Genomic DNA, 14,186 nt, shown 5'->3' with positions numbered 1-14,186 from the left:
AATGATCAAATGGAGAGAAAATCTGAAGAAGGTAGTAAGTAATAGGTCTGAACTAGTGCAGAAACCCACCCTGCAAGCTAAGGCAGTTATTCTGCTGAATGCAATTCTTTTTTACTCTTAGTGCTGCAGTCCCATTGTGGAAACAAACGCATGGCACAAACTCACCAGGCCTCCTCCTTCTCCCCTCAGTTCTGAGCTGGCTATGAAACCTCTCCCTAGTTCACTGACCTTCTGTTTTCTAAACTTCTTCCTTTTCAAATAGCACCTCAACCATTTTTTTCCACGCTTGCAAGGTTTACAGCTGCTCACTTACTCAGATTTTAAGCATTTTCTCTTTCTAGGTCACACAAGTAGCAACATTCTGCCTCAATACCAACTAATGGCAGAAATTGGAAATTGTCGCTTTCTAAAACTGCCCTCAGAGCACCAAAAGCCCTCCGAGTTGACTTACGTATCTGACTCCTCTGCATCAGAGGAGCATTGGGGTGGCTGGAACTCAGTTTTCTGTCTCGTGTCCGGAGCTTGCTGGGCTGCTTTCTGTGTGTTCTTCATCTCCAGTGATTCTTGGTGAAGTATATGAAAGTATTCTCCACCTTGCTTCACAGAATTGACATGACGCCTGCCAAAAATCATCGAAGCTGGTCAGTGTACTAAAGGCACACTATCAAATTGATTAATTTCTCTGTTGCCCACCAACTTAGTTTTTAACAGAAATTTCACATTCTTCTGCATTCAAGAGTTCAACATTAGTATTTCCTTCTGCAATATGATAACAAAGGACAACAATTCCCAATATGAACAGGGAGATCTTCCCCTTATCTCTTTCAGCACCACACAGGTTAGCTATTGGATGTCTTGAACTCACCATCGCTTTGTCCAGTACTTGATTTAAAAACTCCCTGCCTAACTCAAATTTATAGCAGCCAATTGACCGCTGGGCCCATCACTGTCTTAACTGAGTTGTTACAGCCTGACAGGTGCTGCCCTGAAGCTACCTGTTAGCTGCTAAATTCCACCTGCTGTCAGAAGACTGCCTGCGTTGTTGGTAACAGGGAAGCTGCCAGTGAAGCCTGTGAGCGAGCTGAAGACAAGGGGCAGGGTATTAGTGCAAGAGAAGAAAATGAAGAAGAAATCACAATGCACTCCCTGTAAGATGGCAACACAGGTTTAAAAACCAAAAAAGGTAAGCTAGGGCAGTGAAAGGGATATGGCACACAATTACTCTACAGTCTTTGGTTAAAATATTAGTAAGAGTGGAGCAGCTGATCCAAGCCAGAGGAGCACACGATCCAGGCGTAGGACATACCCCTTTAAGTTAATGCGTTGCTGACTTTTGAATCAAGTGTCATGGGGCTGTATTGATTCCCTCAAACACAATCCAGGCTTGAGAGCTAGGCCTCCTTTGTTTTACCAAAAAGTGAAAACTCCTTTTTCTTAACAGACATGCACTAAAGCACCTGAAGGTCATACAGAGTGCAAATTTCGGGCACTGAAGTCACTAGTTCTTAAGGGGAGCCATTAACTCCCTGTTTGCTTTCCTTGACGAAAAACCACTTGCACAATTTAATGGTGTGGGGATTGGGTTTTTGGGTTTGTTTACGCTATTTTTTAAAGTTCAGCAACTATAAATAGAAGCCTGAAAACATTTCTAGTTCAGGTAGATAATAACCCATCTGCTAGATATTTCTATACTAACTTCGGAAAAAGAAAAAAGATAAGAAAATAAGATGTCCCTGATAAGAAATGTTCATGCTTCAGAAAAACATGAGGATTTCAGAGTCATGTTTTTCATAAGAACCTAGTATTTTGCACAACAGACTTCTCTTGGAATACTAGAAAATATTTAACGGCCTCAAATTCTTGCTTTATGTCCGTTTCCAGTAGTTTTCTCTCTCTCCTTCTGCCAACTATCAAGATCTTTGTATATAAAAATTTTTTCTCCTTCCTAGTGCTTTTTCCCACACTTCTGCACACACTGCTGTAAGCATTCCTTCTTAAAGACCAAAACCCCTGCTGTAGCTGCGTATTATAATGCCACAAATAGTGAACAAGGTTATTATATGAATCAAAGACAAGTAGTAGAGAAAGATAAATATAAACTAGAAAGTTCTTTTACACTAACAGCCATAACCAGTGTTACTGGAGAAAGATATATAAATGGCAAGTACAATCAGTACTTTCTTTAAAAAAAGTTTATCTAAAAGAGAAGGCTTTAATATGTGTATATGAAAATCAGTGATGGCTCTTATATACCAATAGGAATAGGAAATGTTATGCACACTTGTGAATGAACATTTTTACTCTGACTTCCTTGAAGTCCTAGTTATTACAAAAAGCAGGTCTTCAATCTTCAAATATGGAAAAAGAAATAAAATAGAATTAACAGAAATGCAGTGTATAGAAAAGCTATAATAACTACCTGATTTAAACAAAAAATTCCTCTCATAATTCCATAAAATTATTTCTGGGACATTTATGAATGACCCTAAAGGTTCATTGACTCTTGTCAGGGAAACAGTAAAATAAATATAAACTTTTATAACACGAAAGGTGACCAATATACTTTTCTACACTATAAATTTACAGTACATTGCTGGAATAGGACAACAAATATTTCTCCATTTAAATTCTGGCATCGCAATACTCTGTTTATACAATAACTTAATAAATTTAACTGGGCTGACTATTTGACAAGTAGGTGAGAATCGTTCATTAAAATGCAAATGTAATCGAGATTAAATTTGGAATACATTTGTTAAAGTAATTGAGCTTCAGTCAACTGTAGTCACAACACAGATTTTCAACTGCCATTCAGACAAAAGAATTTCTTGTATTTTTCTAAATTAATGTCTTTATCAGGATGAAAATTAAGAGTTTCCTGAACAGTAATAATGTACCACGGAATACTTCAAGTTTTCTCTACAGAAATGTATTATTATAGATAAGGGTCAATGACACGCACAAAGGAGTGACCCAGTAGTGTACTACACATAAAATGACTCACAAAAATAAAAGGAAATAATAAATTTGTCTTAATTACAATTTAGGTTCTAGAAAAGCATTTAGAAGCTATAATGATAATGCCAGAAACCTTTCCATTAGGGTAAAGACAAGCTAAATATTTACCAGATTATTTTTTTTTTTTACATTCTGTTTAAATATACCTTAAGTACACAGGGTCATCTTCACTAAATTCAAAGGAATCATACTAAGGATGTGTTTGTCCCAGAAAATCAAATTTTACAGTTAACCACCTCACATGTAACGTTTATGCAAACAAATTCAGTAGGAGATGGTTTACTAAAGGAATGACAGGCACTCCTGAACATGTGATGCCAAATTCTTGCTCAGCGAAGCTGGTACAGCTCCAGCCTCAACAGAATTGCTAGAAAGAGGGGCAGAAGGTTGCACACCCATGTGCTGTCCCTCCACTGAGCAACTGCTTCCAGTGCAGTGGGTGGTGGTACAGAGGTCCTTCAGTTTCATCAACTCTTCCTCTGTTCCATTTCCTGAGGTGCAAAGAAGTTTTTAACAGCTTGATTCTGTCTCTTTTAGGCCCTGAACATTATATTATGATCATAGATTTCTAGGTTGGAAAAGACCTTAGAGATCATCTAGTCCAACCGTCCCTAATCTCCCATTAAACCATATCCCTAAGTAGTTCATCCACCCTTTTCTTAAACACATCCAGGGATGGGGACTCAACCACCTCCCTGGGCAGCCTATTCCAGTGGCTGACAACCCTTTCAGAGAAGAAACACTTCCTAACATCCAACCTGAATCTCCCCTGACTAAGCTTATGCCCATTTCCTCTTGTTCTATCTCCCATCACTAATGTAAAGAGCCCTTCCCCCACCTCCCCACCATCCCTTCTCAAGTATTTGTAGGCTGTAATCAGGTCTCTCCTCAGCCTCCTCTTCTCCAGGCTAAACAGCCCCAACTCCCTCAGCCACTCCCCATAAGTTTTATTTTCCAGCCCCTTGACCAGTTTAGTCGCCCTTCTCTGGACTCGCTCCAGAAGCTCAATATCTCTCTTAAAGCGAGGGGCCCAAAACTGGACACAATATTCCAGGTGCGGCCTCACCAGTGCCGAGTACAGGGGCAGGATCACTTCCCTGCTCCTGCTGGTCACACTATTCGTGATACACGCCAGTATCCCATTGGCCTTCTTGGCCACCTGGGCACGCTGCTGGCTCATGGTGAACAAATATCGTTAGCTGTAAGTTAACTATGTATCTTTCAAACAATTTAACTGCATACATTCTGTCTGATCATGGAAATTGTTAGCCACTGTTTCAGAAAATGGCTTATTCAGTTTTCTTATCTTAACAGATGCAGCCTTTATATCGATAAAGCTAATAACAGAACATCTCCTGCTCCAGACGCCATACAGAAAGAATTTAGCCTCTTCCAGAGGCTTATAGTCGGTTGTAAATATAAATGAAACCAATGTGGCATTGTTCTGAAAGCCACAGAGAGCACAGGCTTTCTAAATGCCATTTCCTACGTTTTCATAAAAGCAGCATTTCAGTCTGCATCTGCAACACTCCCTACTAGCCCAGTGAAAGCTCCTCTTTGGGCACAAGGCTAGACCATGCTGAGCGTGTTGCAAGGTGAATATCAGCTGGGCACTGCCTAACTTACTGCACCAGTGACAAACTGAATATTGAGTTAAGGCTTCCCAGGTGAAAAGCAAGGGCAATGTTATGCACACTGCCACTTAAAAGCCTTCTGAGTAAACATTTTCTGTAGAAAAAGTTATATAACAACAATCTATTTCTGTATAAAACGAACCACGGAGACATTAACTTTGAAAATACAGTAAATACAGCTAGACTGTATTCTGAACATTACAGACTAAAACTGTGGATTAAGAAAATAGTCTAATTCCTCTAAACGAACACTTAGCGTTATTTGCAGCTATGCCATCACGAGCTGTGATCCCATCACAAATCTCAAACGAGGCTGATCTGTGTTTGGATCCTGAAGAATTCAAAGAAACATCCATTGAAGGCAGTGGTGAGAGCAGGAAGCTTGCTTCATTTGGATTTAACTTGAAATCTACACCCTTATGCAGTTTTAAGGGGCTCTGTCTTTTTGAAGATATAATAAAAAGGAAGATCTCCCAACCTGAAGTTATTAAGGATCTTATGGTAATCTCCACAGGAGCACAAGTGTTAATACCTGCATTGCCACCAGATTTCAATTAATTAGATGTTACCGTCCTTAATGTTGTTTCAGTTGCAATAGGACACTTTAAAAATCATTCCAGTCCCCCAAAATATGATGTTGTGTGTATGCGAATTAGCACACATCAGACTCCACTTGAGCTGCTGCTGCATTCTAATAGTCGAAGTAATTCTTAGATGTCCCTTAACTTTCTGACAAGCTGCTAATTGTGAAACAGCAGGAAATCCCAAGATAAAAGAAGATCCACATGCAGACAGTGCTTTTCTTACTTACAAAGTATAGAAAGAATAATAGGAGAAAACTCTGCATTTCTTGTAAATTGTCAGCAACAATACTGATTTTTACCAGTGGAGAATCTATCCCATTCTCCTATCAGTAGATACTGGAGCTGCCGACCATTTCACTCAGTTCTTTAGTGCTTTACGTTCAGTGTTGTAATGTATATCTACGCCCGTATGTCCCAAACTTATTTACATTCAGACTGCTTCACACCTTTCTCATTATCAATGAGAATTAGTGTATTGTGCATACACTACCCACCTTCTGAAATCACTAAAAGCCATGGAGTTGAGTTTACATGGTGGTAAGCCTGAGTGAGCAAGTCCTACTATTGAGCTCTGCATTTGGGTCATGTCCCGAAAGCTTAGCATGTGGACAGAAAAAGTTTGCAACTATTCACAATTCATATGTAGATACTAGCATAAATTAATTATGAATTCCAGCTTGGTAGCATTTACAGCCAAGTTAGAGATGCAAACGGATACACGTGAGGCAATGGAGAATCAGGAACACACTGGTTACTACTCCTAATTAATGGTTGAGTAATTACACAGTAAGAACCAAATGGGTAACTATTCATACATCTAGTCGTCTTAAATCCAGTGAAGACCAGATGATAATGACATTAAAACCTATCAAACGTAGTTAATAACCCATAGAAACTCTGACATGTGTGATCATTTACCATACTGAACCATTAACCATTCGGGCCAGGAACTAAAGTCGTACCATATCGACATCTGTCCTGAGCAGTTGAAGACATACAAACAATCTGGAACACTCACATTACTTCAGATGTAGATTCCCATTTTATCTGTCTTTGTTTAAAAAACAAAACCAGGATTTGCATAATGGGAAAGATGCATATTATCACATGAAAATCTGACCATGAAATAAGTCAAGAAACAAGTCAAATTTTAAAAAAATTTTAAAAAAAGTTAAATTTTAAGACATAAGTAAATTTGTGGTATGTTCACAGAAGGCTGTGCAGGCAGCAGGAAATAAGGATCTCCAATAGTTAAAAACCAATACCCCACACTATTATAGGTGAATCTATTTGTGTATTACAGCATATTTAAAGCTGTCTCAGAGTGGTTTTCAATTAACTACAAAGACATTCCATTATAGAAGATGCTGCTTTCATTGCGAAATGAGGCAGAACCTCTACTTTGAAAATGAGGAGAGGTTCTCTAACATTGAGAAGCACAAACATATCTGGCTACCTGGTGGCACAAAAACCATAAAGAAAATGGCTTATTTTTAGTTGGAAGTGTGTTCTTCTCAACCTAGGAAGAATGGAGGGCAGCAATTTCTCTTTTAAGAAGTCCCAGAATGCGAGAACATGCAAACACACACTCCTCCACTTGTGCCATGCTGTAGCTCCTATTCCTGTTGATCTTCATATAAAAGTTTCTTTTGGGGTAGGCACATTTAGGGTTCCAGCTTTTGGTGTCTCTGGAGGAGTACATAAACAAAGGTGAGTGTGGGAAGTACTTCCAGAGCAGCACAGAGAAGACAGTTTTGTACTGATAAAGAATAGAAAAATAGATCTGTGATATTTCAAAGCTTTGTTTTAAATTCTTCTCTAAAAAGATGTGAGGAAACTATTCCTAAAACTTCAAAAGAAAAAAAAAAAGTCATCTGAAGATTTCTGGGCTATTTTCTTGCTGTAAGAACATACAGCAGTAACTTTATGTTCATATTACCAATAAAAACTCACTGCTTGTTAAGTGGAACTTCACTGAGGTCCCTGATCCTCTAACAGGAAACACTGCTGGTTCAAGATTTTCCTGTGAAATTTGAAGCAACTCTTCATGATCTAGTGTCTTGCCTTACCCATAAAGGTATTTATAGAGTAATGACATTTTACTACTAAATAATGGAAAACTCATTTTAAGTAGTAGCTTTGTTCAAACATTCCATGACAACGTGTCATTTTGTATCACAACACGTGGGATTAGACTGTTGTGTTTAGATAGATAGTAAAATCTAATAAGCCACAAGCTATTTCCACTTATGAAATTTCAAGCAAACAAATATATTTTTGTACAAAAAGAAAGGAGATTGACTCAAATGAACAGCCTGGAAAGGCAGAAACGTTGATGGGAATAGCAGTCTTCCCAGTGATTGATGACAGAGATAATGATTCATACATCCATACACCTAAGTGGTTGTCTTTGCCCATGACTGCTGTCTAATTAATGTGAGCCATCATTCATGTAAAAGAAAATTTTTGCTTCTGGAAAAAAAAAAAAAAGTGCTGCAAACTGCCAGCAGTGACAGTGCTAGAAACATGTCAATTAGAGTGATTTCTGCCAAGCAGCAAAAGGGCACGAAACACTGGTTTCCAAGCAACTGACATTATGAAGTATTAAATACCTTGGAAACTAATATTGGCAGATAAACATTTCACCTTCTCAGTACTGCCTCACTCTCTTTGCTTCTTAACTCCATGTTGCCTCTCCACCCTGCTCTTACAGACTCTGCTGTATCTTCCAGGATTAAGCATTAAGGAATGCCAATTTATCATAACCTCTAAACACTAACGTCATCTTGTCTGCATATATTAGAAGAGGATTGGTACAGATTCACAGGGATGGACAGACACGGTCCTAACCAAAACCCCAAAATAACACATTTCTTGCCATTTAAAATCTTTTGGTAGTAGCTGCCATTTCAGTTGCAAAATCTGAACAGTTTTGTATTAAATTCAGCTACACAGCCACTAGCAGGAAAAGGAGCAGGAAGACCTGCTCTTCAGGTAACAGTCGGCCCCTTGTTGCAGGCACAAAGAACGTGTTAGTAGAGACTGGGCTTTCTGCTTGCAGAGCGACTTTTAGACATCTGCCTTCAGGAAACTTCAACCCTTTTAAAGAGCCATCCAGTTTCTAATTTAAAACATAAAAAGCAGCCAGTTGAACACTGTTAAACTGCCGGCAGTTTGACATTTAGTTTTATTTAACTAGCACAGCACAGTAAAACAGATGCATGGGAGCCGTTTTCTCCAAACTACGGGAAATGCAACGGAGGTTTAGCACGCCCTGTTTGCAAGTAAGGCTTGACGGGCTCACGGAACAGCATGGACGCTTTCCCTTTGAGCTTGCAGCTCAAGCCTGCCAATTCCTAGACATCATTGGCTGAAGATGACCACAATTTGTCATTTTTACACAAGCAACTATGCTTAGATGACTGTCACAGCACAGCATTTCCAGTTTCTTTCATGTTTCCTATCTCCTTTTTATAAGAAAGTACTTTCAGCTAGCCCCATTGGAAACAATATTCTTATTTTTAAGCACTGTTTTTTGCGGCGATGTTTCACAAGAGTATTTCCAGTACACTTGCGTAGTCTCAGCGGCTGAGCTAGCCTACAGAAGTGCTTTACGGCAACCTGCTTTTATTATGGATTAACAACTACAAGCTTCCAACACTCTGATCATCTCTTTTGCTGTGTAAGTGTTCCTACATCCTTCTACAATTTATTAGTTTCTCTCTACTTTCTTGGTTCTCATACAATACATCCTCATGCAAGTGTTCATTACTTAACATTATTTCTGGATCTCATTTACAGATGTCATTGGAATAAAGCAATAAGGAAGGATCTCCCTCAAAGCTGAATCTAATTTCAAAAGGGCTGTGCTTCTTGAGTTTGCTTAGTTTTACTAAGTATAGCAACAGACATGAAAATATAATTCTTGGCTCAAAGCTAAAGATATTTGAATGCTCAAGGACAAAGGTTTTGTCTTCTCTGCCATACTGTATTCCACCCACTGAACCTGACATTGGGAAGTACTTAGTCAAGTAAGTCAGAGCCACTTTGTGTCTACATGGGCCATCTCCACTGGAAGTAAGATGTATCGATCTACAAAGGAAGAGGAATGATCATTATCTGCAGATTTCCCAAACGTTTTTTTTTTCATTTTATGCTACACAAAGATAAAAAATTCCTTCCTACATTTAATACTGTGTTTAGGTAAAACGATATCTGAGACCTGACAGGTGTGTCCCTAATGTGACTGGGTACAACTCATCAGTCAGAAAGCACTGGTATGACTTTCTACTTGACACTAGTGACAGAGTTTTGACAGATGAGTAGTTCGAGCAACCTCTGCGTTCTGTCACCATCCTCTTTTATATCATCATGAGGACTCAAAGTATAAGAGAATATTACTGAGAGGGGGTATGAGGTCATAATTATAAGGTTTATCTTTAGTTTAATTATGCTTGTAATGTGTAAGATAGAGCACTAAAGCTTTATGAATGCAGCTAAGTCTGTTCTGGTAACAAGTCTTCAAACATTTGTGAGATAATTTTAAAATTCATACTACTGTGCTATGTCACTGTGATCATTAAAAACTTCCTCACAGTTTTGTTCCATTACACTCTTTCATACAAACAAGCTGCAAGATGACAGACACTACTTCCTGTGAATACGTATCAATTGACGTCCAATTAAGAAAACTGCTGGGTGTTCCTTTTCACTCAGGAGGAGGAAAAGCAGCAAAAATCAAATCCACAAAGGTCATTTGTATTCACTGATTCCCTGTAATATGTATTAGCACACTGCTCTGCTAGCCTGACTGTTTTAACTGAAATTAAAAGTTGCTCCCCTGGAATAGAAAACTCCAGTTTTCTTTTTTCTTTCTTGCATTTTCCTCTCTGCTTTTTTCTAAAATTGGTCCTTTTCCATAGTCTGAAATTGTTACTAAGAAGTATTGCTGACATGTCCTCTAGTTCAAACCAGTAGTGCAGTCCTTCTCACTTGAAATTATCTTTTCCTGCAACTTCACATCTCAGTATTTGGTTAAAAAGTCTGAGTGTTGATTCCTTTGCTCTTCTTACTGTTCTTGTTCTTTTTTCTACATGCAGATTTAGTCAAAGCAACATTGTGCAAACACTCAAGATGAATGTCTAGCACATTTCCATTGTTAAAAGGTCACACAATGACACTCAAAGAATTTCCCAGCTTACATAACACAATAAAAATTTTTTTAAAAAGTTAACATATACCTTTGATTTCCAGATACGAAGTCTGTCAGATATTTTTCGGCATACTGGGTCATTTGACTACTGTATGTTTCAGAAAGTATTAAAGAAAGCGAGTTCATATTTCAAAAATCTGTTCCCCTGACTTTTTTCAAGGAAATTCCTCCATGGCCATTATAGCTCATATCATACTTCACTTCTTAAATAATATAAAATATGGTAAGATTCATCATTTAATTGCCACAGTAAATAGAATAAATTATATTAGGTGTGTTACAGGATCACTACTGGGATTATAATGTAAAGAATGTGTGGTATTACATGACATGACAGGCAAACTTCATTTATGCATTTATTCAGACAACAGTGCTTTCCAGAAGCTAGTATTAAAGCAACCATTGTCTGCACAAGAGCAAAAAGGCTCTAAATAAGAAAATTTAAGATTTTCTCCCAAGTGTACTAAGCAGCTTTGACTAGGCCCGGACCATGCTAAACTTCTGACCTTCAAAACACGAATGTGTGTAAATAGATCATTTACTGTTCAGTAAGCGTAAAAAGTAAATAGACATTTATTTGTGCAGTAGTACAAGAGTAGGTCTTCCCTTTCTTCATCTTCTATCTGTTTCAATTGTCATGGAAAACTTGGGATCAGGAGTATTTCCGCCCAGGCATTTGAAATCACATGAAGCTAGTTTTGAATGCAACTGTGAATTAAATTTACGGGACTAGAAGAAGATGGCAGAGTTGGAGATGCTTTAAAAGGTAGGTATTGTCTTTCTTATCAGCACTGCAAACTCTGCTTGGGATATTAAAGTGCAGTTGGGTACTTTCCATCATCTACATCAGCAGTAAAAAGGATTCTGTGAGCCAAATTAGATATTTAAGAACAATTGCACACCACCATTATCCTCTGTGGGTGTGGTGCAGGTATAACTGATCAGGATTTACCAGACAATTCTGCTGATAATGTACATAAAGGAACATAACCTTGTTTGTCCCTTTAGCTGTACTGGTTTCTGGAGGTGAGGAGGGATGAAAGACTAAAATCTGGGATTTTAATCACTCAGAGAAAAGGTATGACATCAAAACATATCAGGATCAAATCTATTCACATCATTAAAAAATCTACATTTAACATAACTTTGCAGATTGCACTACCATTACAAATTCAGTGGATGGCAAATCTGCCTCTACCATGTTGCGGCACAGGAAACAGAAATGTCTTCAGTTAGAAGCAGGCTGGACTCCACACTTCATCTGTTATAGGAAACAACTGCACTTAACCAGAGTAATGGCTTGGATCTCTTAAGGAGTTTTTCCCTGGAGCTTCTAATTTAGTAGGTCAATTTTGAAAACAAAAATGAAAACCAGAGAAACAGAGGCATCGCGGAAGTCTAGAAGAACAAGTAAGGCATTCTATGATTTACTTGAGACACTCACGTTCCAATTGTAGCTGTTCCAGTGATAATTAGTCTTATATCCCCAATTTGACTTTCATAATTTACCTATGAGGGTAATAATGTTTGGCCACCCGACAGCCAGTGGTGCTGCAGAGATGAACAAGACAGCACTTGCATGTACTTGAGTGCTAGGCATTGTAAGATTTACCACATTAACATCCCCAAAAGAAGAAAATTTTGTTTTCAGTACCAAAAGCAATCCTCATTCACACTACTATCCACGTCAATTTAAAATCTATATATTTACACAGTGATTTTAGTTCAGATACATCACCTAGTTTTCCAATCCCAATTTACCTGACAGAGCTGCAGAGAGGTCAAGTGATTTGCACAAACGTACACAAAGAGTTAGCTGCTCAGCCAAGATTAGGATCAATATCGTGACACCCCCCCATTTCTGACCTCCCCACACAGTACTCAACACAACGCTGTAATACTCAAACAGGGAGCAGGAGAAACAGACTGTGTAGAGAGGTGATCTACCTTTTTCCCTTCTCCTGGTATGGACAAATCACATCCAGCTTCAGTTTGTGCCACTGTTTTGCTGCATGGAGCTTCTTTAGCACACAAAAAAGCTAACTTTGCAAAGCATGACTCTTCATGCCACTGAATCTTTCAGATTGAGTCCCTCACATACAGGGGCAAACCCATCACCTTCTGCAAAAGCAGTCCTATATCATGTTATACACCATAATCTTGAAGATGATCTAGACTTTTATAAAACCAGATGAAATTTCATAGGTTTCTACAGTTATAGGCTTAGAAACTCACTCTTGATTTTCTGAATTGGAGATAGTTTCAATGCTGTAAAAAGCTCAGCTGATCCTAAACCTCTCTACATTGGCCAAGGTACACAAAAACCTCAAGTAGTTCCTAATGGCATTTCAAAAGCACGTTTCCCAACAAACATCAAACCAAGACACCTTCATGTTAATCTACTAATATGACACTTCATTTGTGCAAACTGTAAATTTCATCAAAATGAGTGGTCCAGCTTGCTTCATCTAGATGTCTACAAATGAATTTAAGATTTTTTTTTTAAAAAAAAGAATCAAGCCTTTTAGTACCAATGGTGATGGTAACTTTCATCCTACAGAACACTTGCAAGTATTTTTCATTCTACTCATTTGAAAATAAAGAATGTGAAATTTAATGTTATTACAAGTAACTAGTATAAAATTTAGAAATTGCTCCAATGTGAAAATTTGGGAATATTAGACCCCGACATTACTGCGAACTGTAAAGTTCTGATTCCTTTACAGGAGTACATGTCAAGAAGCCACTTTTCTCTAACTTCCTTAACTTTCATGCAGTTAATCTCACTCAAACAATGCAAGAGTCTAATTTGTCTTCAACATCATATGTTGATACAATATAACGTGTTGTCTTGGCTGCTATATTTGCTTAGATTTAACCTAATGATTAAGTTTTTGTATAGATGTCTTACTGCTGCTTGCTTTAATTTTTATCAATTTCATTTTTATCTATTTTTATCTAGTGAATGCTTTTCAAACGCTTAAAGCCTAGGAACCTTGTGAACACTTGTGTAATTTGTACCTTGCTGGGGCTGGCAGTGGTAATTTGCCAGTTTTATTTGCAGCAGGCTGTAACTAAACATTGCCAGATGTAAATAATCTTTTTGTACTTCAGCTTGCTGTTTCAGTTGCAAATGAATCTCATCTCTTAGCTTAACACTCACATCAAGAAAGCTAGGAGGTTCCAGGAAAATTTAGACAACCCCAGATTCAGCTGCTGCAAGGCTTATTATGCAGTTTAGCAACTGTTTAAGCTAATACTGAGCAAATAGAGTGAATGGTCTCTGTAGGCAAGTCTGGAGTGCCATCAGAATTCGTGATTGCAACAGAAAAGCACACTGAAGCCTCCATCTTGTCAGTTTAAGCACCACCTGCAGTGACAATAGTGAAACATGGGTGACAACACAGCCTGAGCACCCTTAAGAGTGTAAGTGTCTAAATGGAAGAGTACTCTTTGCTAAAGCCTATTCCCAATAGGCCTCCCTGGGTTTGGTTGACTGGCCCGTTTCTGTGTGCGCTGGGTTCCCTTACCTTGAGCGAGCTAGAGCTTTACTAAGAGTCCTCAGCTCCTTTCCTGTTTCTCTAAATGAGGAGAGACTCTTCACTGGTTCTGGCAGACCAGGCTGAAAGTGATCAAATTGAAAATAAGTATGACAGTATTAATTAAGAAGAGCTTAGCATAGAGAAGGTATGTGCAGTCTCAAGGTTCAGTTATAGTCACCAAATATTTCCTGAGACG

General features: G+C 38.3%; 1 protein-coding gene across 1 annotated transcript in view; it reads right to left on the bottom strand.

Annotated features, from left to right (window-relative positions):
* The window catches only part of CCDC60 (coiled-coil domain containing 60), a 63,924-nt gene that overhangs the window by 21,956 nt on the left and 27,782 nt on the right, over positions 1-14,186 (bottom strand). Inside the window, exons 3-4 of the mRNA XM_086623722.1 lie at positions 13,979-14,070; positions 452-619 (exon numbers count right to left, since the gene is read on the bottom strand). Coding sequence (XP_086479848.1) covers positions 452-619; positions 13,979-14,070 — 260 coding nt within the window. The remainder of the gene's footprint in view (positions 1-451; positions 620-13,978; positions 14,071-14,186) is intronic.

Source organism: Tauraco erythrolophus, chromosome 19, assembly GCF_009769465.1.
Source record: "Tauraco erythrolophus isolate bTauEry1 chromosome 19, bTauEry1.pri, whole genome shotgun sequence".
NCBI lineage: Eukaryota > Metazoa > Chordata > Aves > Musophagiformes > Musophagidae > Tauraco > Tauraco erythrolophus.
This window is presented reverse-complemented; position numbering and strand designations above follow the sequence as displayed.